Consider the following 13,429-nt stretch of genomic DNA (forward strand, 5'->3'; position numbering starts at 1 on the left):
CTAAATCTTTTAAAATAGGGTCACATTTAACAATCGTCAAGTTACATAGTTACATAGTTAGTACGGTCGAAAAAAGACATATGTCCATCAAGTTCAACCAGGGAATTAAGGGGTAGGGGTGTGGCGCGATATTGGGGAAGGGATGAGATTTTATATTTCTTCATAAGCATTAATCTTATTTTGTTCCAGGAATGTATCTAATCCTGTTTTAAAGCTGTTAATTGTTCCTGCTGTGACCAGTTCCTGAGGTAGACCGTTCCATAAATTCACAGTCCTCACGGTAAAGAAGGCGTGTCGCCCCTTGAGACTAAACTTTTTCTTCTCCAGACGGAGGGAGTGCCCCCTCGTCCTTTGGGGGGGGGTTTAACCTGGAACAGTTTTTCTCCATATTTTTTGTATGGGCCATTAATATACTTATATACGTTTATCATATCCCCCCTTAAACGTCTCTTCTCAAGACTAAACAATTGTAACTCCTTTAATCGCTCCTCATAGCTAAGATGTTCCATGCCCCATATTAGTTTAGTCGCGCGTCTCTGCACCCTTTCCAACTCCGCAGTGTCCCTTTTATGGACAGGTGCCCAAAACTGAACAGCATATTCCAGGTAAGGCCGTACCAATGATTTATAAAGGGGGAGTATTATGTTCCTGTCCCTTGAGTCCATGCCTCTTGATACATGACAATATCCTGCCGGCTTTGGAAGCAGCAGCCTGACATTGCATGCTATTCTGTAGTCTGTGATCTACAAGTACACCCAGATCCTTCTCTACCAGTGACTCTGCCAGTTTAATCCCCCCCTAAGACATACGATGCATGCAGGTTATTAGTACCCAGATGCATAACTTTACATTTATCCACATTGAACCTCATTTGCCAAGTGGATGCCCAGACACTAAGTCTATCCAAGTCATCTTGGAACTTATGCACATCCTCTATAGACTGTACCGTGCTACAAAGCTTGGTGTCATCTGCAAAGATAGAAACAGAGCTGTTAATACCATCCTCTATATCATTGATAAATAAATTAAACAACAGCGGTCCCAGTACTGAACCTTGGGGTACACCACTAATAACCGGGGACCAATCAGAGTACGAATCATTGACCACCACTCTCTGGGTACGATCCATAAGCCAGTGTTCAATCCAGTTACAAACTAAAATTTCCAAACCCAAAGACCTTAACTTACCTGTCAGACGTCTATGAGGGACAGTATCAAATGCTTTAGCAAAATCCAGAAACACTATATCCACAGCCATTCCTCTGTCAAGGCTTCTACTCACCTCTTCATAAAAGCAAATTAGATTGGTTTGACAACTTCTATCCTTAGTAAACCCATGCTGGCTATCACTTATAATACAATTATCCCCTATGTATTCCTGTATGTAATCCCTTATAAGTCCTTCAAACAATTTACCCACAATGCACGTTAAACTTACCGGTCTATAGTTTCCTGGGGAAGACCTAGAGCCCTTTTTGAAGATTGGCACCACATTCGCCTTGCGCCAGTCCCTTGGCACAATACCAGACACCAGAGAATCTCTAAATATCATGAACAGGGGTACAGATATTACTGAACTTACCTCTCTAAGAACTCTTGGGTGTAGTCCATCCGGTCCTGGGGATTTGCTTACATTTATATCACTTAACTTACCTTGTACCATCTCTACATTAAGCCAGTTCAGTACATTACATGATGTGTTACCAGCACTGACCTGGCCAATGTCAGCTCCTTCTTCCATAGTGTATACAGAACTAAAGAACCCATTCAGTAGCTCCGCCTTCTCTTGATCGCCTGTGACAACCTCCCCATTATCATTATTAAGGGGTCCTACATGCTCTGTCCTTGGTTTTTTTGCATTTTTATATCTAAAAAAATATTTAGGATTAGTTTTGCTTTCTTTGGCCACCTGTCTCTCATTTAGAATTTTTGCTGTTTTTATTACATTTTTACAGATTTTATTAAGCTCCTTGTACTGTTTAAATGTTATAGCTGACCCATCAGATTTGTATTTTTTGAAGGCAATTTTTTTGTTGTTTATTGCTCTTTTAACATCATGTGTCAGCCATGTAGGATTTAGTTTTAATCGTTTATATTTGTTCCCCTTTGGTATATATTTAGCTGTATAGTTATTTAGAGTTGATTTAAAGATGTCCCATTTACCTTCTGTATCAGTATTTGACAACACCTCCCCCCAGTCTATGTCCTGTAGTGCAGCTCTCAGCCCAGGGAAATTTGCCTTTTTAAAGTTATATGTTTTTGCCTTCCCCGTCTTTGTTTTCTACATTTTAAGTCAAAAGTAACTATATTGTGGTCGCTATTACCAAGGTTTTCCCGCACAGTTACATTACCAACCAGCTCTGCATTGTTGGAAATGATCAGATCCAACAAGGCATCACTTCTTGTTGGGTCCTCCACAAACTGGCCCATAAAATTATCCTGCAATAAATTTAGGAATTGTCGACCCTTTGTAGTTTTAGCCAACCCCGGACCCCAATCTATATCTGGATAGTTAAAATCTCCCATTATTACCACTGTACCTGCCCGGGCGGCCCTCTCTATTTGTTTATGAAGCCGAACTTCTCTCTCTTCAGTGATATTAGGGGGTCTGTAGATTACACCAAATACTATTTTTTCAGTATTTCCCTCCTTTTGTAATTCTACCCACAATGATTCCACATCCTCAGAATCACCACACACTATGGCATCGTTCACACTGACTTTCATACCACTTCTTACATACAGACAGACCACCACCTTTTCTGTTCATTCTATCCTTGCGAAACAATGTAAACCCCTGCAGATTGACAGCCCAGTCATGCAAGGAGTCCAGCCATGTCTCAGTGACCCCAACTATATCATTATGTTCCTCCAGTATCAAGGCCTCAAGCTCCCCCATTTTATTTGCTAGGCTTCTGGCATTTGTGAACATACACTTCACATTTCCATCCTTTATGTTATTGGGGTTAATGGGATTCAAGGGTGTAAGTTTTATTTTCCTATGAAGCTTATTCCTATTAACTATTCTAACCCCTCCCTCCGCTCCACCCCAGGTACATTTATAATTCCCACCTCTCTATCTAAACTATCTTCCCCCTCTTTGCTGTAGGTTCCCTCCCCCCAAGTCCCTAGTTTAAACACTAGTGTTTAATTAAAATCTTTCTAACAGCATAAATGGTTAATTCTAGTGTTTCTTGTTGCTTACAGCATAATCTGAACATTTTTCTATGGACTACAACCATGCAGTTTTTGATTATATATTAATGAATTATTTTGGTTATGATTAACTATTATTTTTTTTTTGTCTGTTTTATATTACTTTTTTGTGTTGATGAGAACTTCCTCTTTGTCCGTCTGACCTGTGGTTCACTTCCGCCCATCTCCTGGAACCTGGTCTCATGGTGTGATGCAGGCCAATTGTATTGTACGGTATGTCTCTGTGTATATTTATTAGATATGTTTCATTATGTTGTATGAACTTGAGAAAGACGCCTGTCCTGGCGTCGAAACGCGTTGTTCTTAATAAATCCCCTTGGATTTATTGCCACTGATAGTCATTCATATCTACTGCTACTATACCTTATGCTGCTGCTATCCGCTGCTTGCGCCTGGAGAATCCCTTAGTGGCTTGGAGATTTTTGCAGGAGAATTGAACACCACGAGGTGGTGGAAGGGATTGGCTGCACGTTGGAGTCTATACACACCTACACCAGTGTTGTGCCTGTCTGTTTGTACAACTATTTTGGGTAAGAGCATGACTTTAGCCCATACGTGGTTTACCCTGTTAATTGCACTATGGAGAGCTCTCTGTTTTATGTCACAGTTGTTTTGCACATATTGTAATTTAGTGTGACCAATTGGAAGGGAACATCTCTATACATTCATCTAGCAGTATAGTGAGATTTTGAAGTTTAGTTTGGGGGGTGGGGGGGGGTTAATAACATTTTCAGTGGGCAGTATGTTTAAACACAAACTGAATTTAAAATGCCAATGGGGCATAAAAGACTAAAAAGAAGGGAAAAATTTAATTTGGAAACATTCTGGTGGGGCACGTGTTGCACCGATTTGTAGAGCCTTTTCTCATCCCTCTATGGGCACGCACCCAACACCGCTTCTGTGCAATTTTTCTGTTGAGGAGACTTCCCCGGGAACAATATGGCTGATGTTCACGCCTGGAACTGAGGCCTCCTCTACAGGACTTCCAAAGAAAAGGGCCTTCATTATGTTTTCCTGAAAGGAAAGAGCTAGTGTTCCCTGCCTCCCATGCCACTAGAAAAGCATTATATAATAGGTAGACTCCCAGCTTCTTATACCATGTCCTGGTCTTTCTCATGGCATTGTAGGGCTTGATGACTTGGTCAGAGAGGTCCACCCCACCCATGTAGCAGTTGTAGTCCAGTATGGAGATTGGTTTCTAGACCTCAGTGCTTGACCCACGCACAGGAACAGTTCTGTTTTCGCCCATGTGAATGGAGGACAGAATTAGAACCTCTCTTTTGTCCCAGTACTGTACTTGAGAGAGCAGGTGCTCTCTGAAGACTGCCATTTTGATTTTTTCTTATAGTTCCACAAGCTACTGTGGACCTGGCAGCAATGGACTTTAGGAGGGGAATACTGTTATAAAATTATCAATATACAGATATCCCTTGTCAAGAAGTGGGTAAATCCATACAATTTTACCTGTAATACCCAGGGATGGGGGCAATCAGGGGGCTAAGGGAGGAATCTTTTCACTCTTAAACTTTAAAGCGGTGTGTGTAGCCCCTGTTACTTTCACACACTTTATACATTTTGATCCTGTACTGGGCTCTCTTGTTAGGGAGATACTGGCGGAACATCAGCCTCCCTTTAAAGCTTACGAGAGATTCAACCACCGCTATATTTTGTTTTTGGGTAAATACTTCAGAAAATTTAGATTTTATGTAATCCATTTTGTATAACCGATCATAATTGGGGTCTTGGCGGGGCAGGCAGATGGTGTTGTCCTTTTAATGCAGACATTTGAGAAGGATCTCAAAGCGGGTCCTACTCATAATTAATCAGTAAAAGGGAGTATTCTACAATACATCAGTGGACCAATAGTCCCTGATGGGTGGCTTCTTAATTATCCCCAAGTTTAAAAATAGGTCCTAAAATTTACGGATTTCCACTGGGTCTGTGGGGGTCCAATGTTGCCCTTGGGAGATTTATGAGGTGGGAGGCAAGGAGTTTCTGGGCATACAAATTAGTTTGGTGGATCATGTTATTTACAAATTCCTCAATGAAAAATAAATTTAAACAATCTATTTCCTGGAATCCCTCTGTGTTTACTTGGACAACTGAGGAGGCAGTAAAGTTGGGAACCTGTGGGGTGTAGTTCATAGCAGGTACCCACATGCCGTCCGTGTCCATGGATTCAGACTCTGCAGCTACTCTTCTGCGCTGTGGATGAGTATGAGAATGCAGATGACAGAATGAATTCATCCTCGCCGTCATTAGCGCTGTCTGTATCAGCAAATATTAGAGTTAAGGCCTCCTCTGCGCTGTAATACCGTTGCGCCCTGTTTTGTTTTTTTGGTCTTTTATGAGCGAATCTGATGACTGAAGAAACTACTAAAAAAAATGTTTTAGTTTGCAGGAAGGGTTAAAACAATTACAGCACGAATATAATATCTGACTCCATCAGTGACAACAGGGATCAAAATGACTGACAGCACAGATCAGATGACTCAACAAACTTTTTTTGAGGGAAGGGTTAAAACATTTAAAGCATGGATATGATCAGTAACTCAGTCTGACGCATGGTTCTAATAACTGATGGCTTAGATCTGATGACTGACGGCACAAATCTACTTACTGACAGCACTGATATGTTGTACTGATTTAACTGACTAAACAGGGCGATTTAATTTTTTTACACCGTTAATTTCGTTAAGCCAGTAGAACTGACATTTTTATTAGGGGAGGGGCTAATTTATATGGTAAAAAGATAAAATATATATATATATATATTTTTTTTTTTTTTTTTTTTTCACTGACTTTACATTTAGTAAGCCCCCAAAGGGGACTAGTAATAGCAATCATTCGATTGCACTGATGGAATGGAATGTGGGGACACAGGGCTAATGTGGCAATCACAGCAATATAAAAGGGTTCATATAGGCCTACTTACATTAGTCTTCATTTACAGAAATGATTGGACTCTCTGCCCATAAAAATAAATAATATTACCATGTATTTCATCCAATTCTGCCAATTGATCAGACATTCTCTCTTTGTGTTCCTGAAGAGTGACAACACACCTCCTGTTATTCTCCATTAAGGCCAAGTCCAGTGCTGTATTCCCATCCTGTGATATGAAAACACGTCATGGTAATGTTCATTAACAGCAACAGAATTCAAGAAAATAAAACGTACTACTTTTGGAAGTAAAAAAAAAAAAAAAAGTAACCTGATCCTGAATAGAAGGGTTGCCACCTTTCCGCAGTAAGAAGATCAGAGCCTTACAACAACCCCAAGAAGCTGCTACATGTACTGGGGTCAGATCATCTGTAGACCTAAAAAGTGAAAAGAAAATACATAACCCGACTGCATTAATTCCCACTTTTTTTATGAAACATTAAAGGGGCATTCCAGTGAAAAACATTTTTTTTTCATAACAACTGGCTCCAGAAAGTTAAAAAGATGTGTAAATTACTTCTATTAAAAAATCTTAATCCTAACAGTACAGCTGCTGAGGTATTATTTTGTGTTTGGCAACAGTGCTCTCTGCTGACACCTCTGTCTGTCTCAGGAACTGTACACAGCAGGGGAGGTTTGCTATGGGGATTTGCTCCTACTCTGGACAGTTCCTGAGACAGACAGAGGTGTCAGCAGAGAACACTGTTAGACAGAAAAGAACAACTTCAGTAGCTGATAAGTACTGGTGGGATTAAGACTTTAACAGAATTAATTTAAAAATCTGTTTAACTTTCTGGAGCCAGTTGATTCAGGGGTGTGAAAAAAAAACAAAAAACACAAAAAAAATAAACTACTTGTCCAAGGGACTAAAAGGGAGCAGAATCTACTTATCTCTCATAATCCACTTTTCCTGGTACCCAAATAGTATGTAAATAAGGTCTTTTATTAATGAAAACTTTATAGGCAGACCAGTATGTCACCCCATCAGGTGGATAGGGTCCTTGATAAGTAAGTCCGCCCCATTAAAAGGAATACTGCAGTGCAAAATAACTTATCCTGACCGCTGGGAAACCCCTCCCCCCCCTCGATCTCCTCTAAGGGGCCCCTGCAGGAATGGGGGCTTGTCCGCATGACGCAGCGCCCGACACGCCCCCCAATTATCCCATAGATACATGGATGGGGCATTTCAGCAGCCGTGTCATGCAGGGACGGAACATTCCCTTCATGCCGTCTGCTGGGGCCTCATACAAGAGATTGGGGGGGGGGGGGGTTTGTCCCAGTGGTCAGACCCCTGCGATCACTTATGGGGATAAGTTATTTTGCACTACAGTACTCCTTTCAGTAGGTAGTCCCCCTTCAGGTAGATATGTCCCTTTATCAGGTAGGGATCAAGTAAGGCCCCATGTCATTATATCCCCACCCCCTCTTCACTGATGCCCCCGTGTAATTATATTTCAGCCTAACCCTCCTCTCCTGTACCACATTATTTACCAAACCTCCCCTCTCTGATCCCCTGCTACCTGTCCTCCGGCCCCATGTGTGCTCCGGCAGGCTCAGGGGCTCAGCGGTCACTGTTAATGGACCGCATCCTCGGTCTGGAGGACACATTGGGCCGCAGGACAGGTATCAGGGGATCAGAGTAAGAACAGTGTGGCAGAGAAGGCTCACTGTATAAGTCACACATTACACTCTGGGCAATGGTTTCTTAAAAATCTTGTTAAAATGTGACCAACCCCTTTAACCCCTTCCAGACTGGGCTTGTTACCCTCCTTTTTGGCCAGACATTGTGGTTTACTCTTTAGCACATCATATTTAAAAGATATGTTACCTTTCATTCAGGTATTCCAATAGTTTTAGCACCATTTTTCAATAAACTGCTAGAAAGATTTTAATTTCATTTTTATTTAAGTACATTGTTTATGATATTGAGAGAACATGTAAAACATGCATTTAATAGCACAAAGTGTCACTAAAATGGTTCTTAAAACCACACCTATTTTCCATTACACCAGTTCAGTCACGCATATAAGGACATAGCTAAACCGGAACTGGTAACTAGGAGGGGACCAAGGTAATTAATGGTATGAGTATCAAGGTATTGGAGAAAAAAAAAAAAAGGACATCTTGGGGGCAATTTAATCACAATATTCAAAAATATTAAGGGACACTACAGCGATCTTTCTAGGGATATTTTTCTACCTAGGCCCCTACCCCTACAGGAAAGAAGGTTTCATAATCATCTCAGACAGAGATTCTTTATTGTAAGAGCAGTGAGACTATGGAACTCTGCCACATGATGTCGTCATGTCTGTCTCTAGCAAGTTCAAGTTCAAGCAAGTTCAAGTTTTTCTGAAAAAAAAATAAATATATTACAAGTTATGGATACTAGATTTATGTGGATAGAATGTTGAACCATGCATTCATTCTGATTGCCATATTGGAGACAGGAGAGGGGGGGGGGATGCGCCTTCCACTGGAACACAGAGTCTTAGGGATGGATATTTTTCAACCTCAAACTATTTAACAGGCACACACAAAAGACCTTTAGGTTGCTTCCCAATGTAATATATATATATATTTTTTTTTTTTCTTGTCTCCAATGTATAAAGTTGATTGAGAACTACATGTTTTAGAAAAAAAAATTAAATCTGCATACGAGTCTCAAAAACAACAAGAATATGATGTAGTGTCCTGGCCAGAGCTGCATTTTATGAACTTTATTGAAGTTTTGTTTTTGACAAAGCATTGAACCCAGCAGCTTGTTAGCCCATTGATAATAAGTGGCCTTAGTCCATTTCAATGCTCAATTGTATGGGTCAACAGCGCATCCAACTGAAGCTTAAAAGGGGTACTCCGGTGGGATTTTTTTTTTCTTTCAAATCAACTGGTGCCAGACAGTTAAACAGATTTGTAAATTACTTCTATTACTAAATCTTTACCCTTCCATTACTTTTTAGCAGCTTTATGATAAAGAGGAAATTTTTTTTGTCTTGTCCACAGTACTCTCTGCCGACACCTGATGCCCGTATCAGGAACTGTCCAGAGCAGGAGAAAATCCCTATAGCAAACCTATGCTGCTCTGGACAGTTCCTAACACGGACAGAGGTGTCAGCAGAGAGCACTGTGGACAAGACAAAAAAGAAATTCAAAAAGAAAACAATTCCCTCTGTACTATACAGCTGCTAAAAAGTACTAGAAGGGTAAAGATTTTTTAATAGAAATAATTTACAAATCTTTTTAACTTTCTGGCACCAGTTCATTTAAAAAATAAATAAAAAAAAGTTTTCCACCGGAGTACCCCTTCAGGGTGCGTTCCCACCTGGCGTATACGCAGCGTATTTTACGCTGCGCAAAATTTGTGGCAGCAGTGGGAAATACGCTGCGTATTCCTCGCTCACTATACACACACAGGGCTTTCCGGCAGCAGCCCTATGCGTGTAGTGAGTTTTGGAGGCGGGGCAGTGTGCCGCCGTGACTGATGCGCAGCTCCGCCTCCAAAACTCTCTGCACGCATAGTGCTGCTGCCGGAAAGCCCTGTGTATATAGTGAGCGAGGAACACACAGCATATTTCCCGTGCTGCCGCAAATTTTGCGCAGCGTGAAATACGCTGCGTATATGCCAGGTGGTAATGCACCTTTAATAGTCCTGATTGCATGTTGGAAGTACAGGTGGGATCACGCTGGTTGGTTATAACTGATGTTCCAAAGCTGCCTGTGCTCTGTAACTTTCATTTTTGGAGGCGAGAGATATAATTTTACCCCTGATAAAAAGTCTTATGTCTTATTCTTTATAAAGCATTGGTACGGCCTCACCTGGAATATGCTGTTCAGTTTTGGGCACCTGTCCATCAAAGGGACACTGCGGAGTTGGAAAGGGTGCAGAGACGCGCGACTAAACTAATATGGGGCATGGAACATATTAGCTATGAGGAGCGTTTAAAGGAGTTACAATTGTTTAGTCTTGAGAAGAGACGTTTAAGGGGGGGGGATATGATAAACGTATATAAGTATATTAATGGCCCATACAAAAAATATGGAGAAAAACTGTTCCAGGTTAAACCCCCCCCAAAGGACGAGGGGGCACTCCCTCCGTCTGGAGAAGAAAAAGTTTAGTCTCAAGGGGCGACACGCCTTCTTTACCGTGAGGACTGTGAATTTATGGAACGGTCTACCTCAGGAACTGGTCACAGCAGGAACAATTAACAGCTTTTAAACAGGATTAGATACATTCATGGAACAAAATAACATTAATGCTTAAGAAATATAAAATCCCATCCCTTCCCCAATATCGCGCCACACCCCTACCCCTTAATTCCCTGGTTGAACTTGATGGACATATGTCTTTTTTCGACCGTACTAACTATGTAACTATGTTTGTGCTATCCATGACCAACTCTGACCAGAATCCAGCTTGATATGGTCAGTAAACTAGTTAGAAAGACGTCCACTTAAGAACGAATCTTTGGGTTAGTGAGTCGAGCTTCATGAGGGTATGACAAGTTCGTTTTTATAATTAATGTCTGCACTATATAAGTTGGTTTAAAAAACAATGTATGTTTCACTTCACTTGTCTGACTATACCTGCAAGAGTTAATCTCCCTACACAAGTGATGTTATCTAACAAGTCTAAGAACAGTGTATAGTAGTCACCTGTATCTAGTGAGATCATCAGCCTGATGAAGCACGCACAGACGTGAGAAACAGCTGTTGCCGATCCCCCTCATCTGCTCTGAGCTACTCCCTGAGCGTGTATGTTTTAATGCAAGTCGAAAATAAAAAATAAATCGAAGAATAGGTACTACACCAAGGTACTACAGTTGGTGAGTTGCAGTTTTTTTCTACCGCTACTATGTGCACTGGACTGTACGCTGTTAATTAGAACGAACACCACCTATGCTGTATCAAGACTGCATTGCCAGTTAACCCTTCCATTTTTACTTGTATCCAGGTAAATGGCACTCCATTTTGTATATTATCTTTATATCAGTATATATTGTTTGACAGTTCATGTAACGCATCCTATAATCACACCATATTGTTTTTGATGACATTATACTATATATATTTTGTTTCCTGTACATTCGTGCTTTTACTACTAGTATGTATTTTTTGCCAGGTGTTTTCATGTTTTTAGCATGTAGCACTTCACTGTGTGGCACTTACCTCCCCATCACCTGAGCACTGTATAAAAACAGTTTACAAATACTGCTTCTTGCCAAGTCTTCAGTATGTTTATTCTTTTGGACTGCACCTGTGCAGGTTCCTGGCTTTTGTTGCCTTTAACTTTTTGGCCAGTGCGCCTGCTCTGTTGAGCAATGATTGTCATGTGAACACTGTTAGGTCATATGATGTTGGGCATTTGTGCCTAAGCTATAGGAGGCAGACATTGAGGCATGCACAGTGGTCTCCAAAAGGGCGGCAGACACAGAGGTGTCTTTTGTTGCAGTGAATCAGCGTGTCTCTCCCTAGCATTTCTTTATAAGGTAACCAGCGGTGCTGTGAAGTGTGCATGATTTGTTCTGCGATACACTAGTTCAATTAGCTTTTTGGCTTCCTGGCTGGAGCTCCCCTAGCTAATTTCTTGCTGCTTGGTAGTCTCTGTGACTTACTGAGTGTGGACTCCTGTTTTTAGTCTTTGCAGGACAAATCATACAAGTTACTTTTCCCTTATTTGTATATGCTTTTTCTTTGTTTTTAAAGTCAAACATGTACTGAGCCAGTGGTGACACCTATTGCTACTAGAGTGGGTTGTTTTTATCGATTTATGCATTTATAACTGTGGTAGATTACACTGGTTTAGACATGGTTTTATTTTTATAGACTGTGCAACTTTATACTAGGCATATTTTGCTCATTGTTTCCCTTCCTGCATTCCTGATGAATGTCACTCGTTTTAGGTTTTTAAATTCAGTAAATTTCTTGATTGTAGTTTTTGGCTTTCATGTATTTTGAATAGGTCCTGTAATTGGCTTATATACCCATACACATGAAAATGCTCCAGTGCCCAAAAAAGATCCAAATATTTGGTTTACACTGCATCATTGAAGACTAGTCAAGATAGAACAGTATCCACTGAAAAAGAAAAACCCCAACTGAGGGAAAACAAAAAAAGGTATTGGACAAGCATGTAAGAAATAAAAATGGGGTGACCTGTAAACAGACCAGCCTCCCAGAGCCGGTTATATCAAAGTGTCAAAGACCTAGAAACAATAAGGCGATCTACATAACAAGCTGGCCCCAAAGTGTACAAGAACCTAAGGGACACTGCATAGACCCTAGATCTCAATTACTGAGAAAAGGAGAAAAAATAAAAATAGATATACAAAAAGGACATGCCAAACAGGGAAAAAATAAAATAAATAAATAGGGTAACAGAAGGAATGTGTAAAAGAGGCAAAGGTAATGAGAAAAGTTAGCTGGAGACAATAGAGGAAAAGTAGCATAGCATAAAGGTATAGATGAATTGAGTAAGCTAGGAACAAAAGACTGAAAGGGTATACTGCCAAAGAAGAGCAGAAGAAAAATGATACAGTATACATTATTAGGGAACTCTATTCTATGTACGCATCTTGTAAAACACACTACTACAACAAAATAAAAGTAAATGAAAACTCAAAAAGGACTTCAAAGTGGCAGCTGTAAGTAAAAGAATGAAAAATTATGAGATCACCGTCACAACTTTCAGAAACCAGAGAAGAAAGGTCCCAAAAATATTTAACAAAAATTCTCATGTACTGGGTAAAATGCACGACAGCTAATATATCTTACCAATCATATCAGCTTGGGTAAAGAAAACTGTGTGTATAACCAGTAAGTCACCCAGCCTGCATGGTAGAAACTCAGGCCCTCTTGTGTGGAAAAGCCATGCATTGCCAGGTGTTTTGTAGGTCGTGGACTGTGAGAGGCAGAAACCGGAGCATATGTAATGAGTTGCATTGGAACCGTAAGTTATAGGACAACCGCCAACAAAAAGAAATCTGTGCCTTCCTCAAGGCTAGCATGATCAGTCTTCTCTGGTGCTGAAGCTCCAAAGTGAAAGGAGCAAGAGCCGCATAGAAATATACTGTACGATATCTGATAAGGCAGTCAGGTTGCACATGACTCCCAATATCTGATCCCTGATTTCAGAGTAGTGCAGCTTATGTCCTGAGGAATACAGTCATGGCCGTAAATGTTGACACCCCTGAAATTAAGAATTTCTTACAGAAAAGGACTGCAGTAACACATGTTTTGCTATACACATATTTATTCCCTCTGTGTGTATTGGAAC

At 40.6% G+C, this 13,429-nt stretch overlaps 1 protein-coding gene across 11 annotated transcripts in view; it reads right to left on the reverse strand.

Annotated features, from left to right (window-relative positions):
- Nucleotides 1-13,429, reverse strand: part of ANKLE1 (ankyrin repeat and LEM domain containing 1) — a 113,859-nt gene that overhangs the window by 70,559 nt on the left and 29,871 nt on the right. For 9 of the 11 annotated variants that reach the window (XR_008892144.1, XR_008892146.1, XR_008892147.1 and 6 more), the window contains exons 3-4: nucleotides 6,431-6,536; nucleotides 6,211-6,328 (exon numbers count right to left, since the gene is read on the reverse strand). The exons of 1 other annotated variant lie outside the window; for it this stretch is intronic. Coding sequence is in view for 5 of the 10 variants with exons in the window: in XM_056570311.1 (XP_056426286.1) it covers nucleotides 6,211-6,328; nucleotides 6,431-6,536 (224 nt within the window). In the remaining 5 variants the exon portion in view is untranslated. Of the gene's footprint in view, nucleotides 1-5,374; nucleotides 5,511-6,210; nucleotides 6,329-6,430; nucleotides 6,537-13,429 lie in introns of those variants that run through there. One more of the 11 variants, XM_056570374.1, reaches the window with a different exon arrangement.

This window comes from Hyla sarda, chromosome 1, assembly GCF_029499605.1.
Source record: "Hyla sarda isolate aHylSar1 chromosome 1, aHylSar1.hap1, whole genome shotgun sequence".
Classification (NCBI taxonomy): domain Eukaryota; kingdom Metazoa; phylum Chordata; class Amphibia; order Anura; family Hylidae; genus Hyla; species Hyla sarda.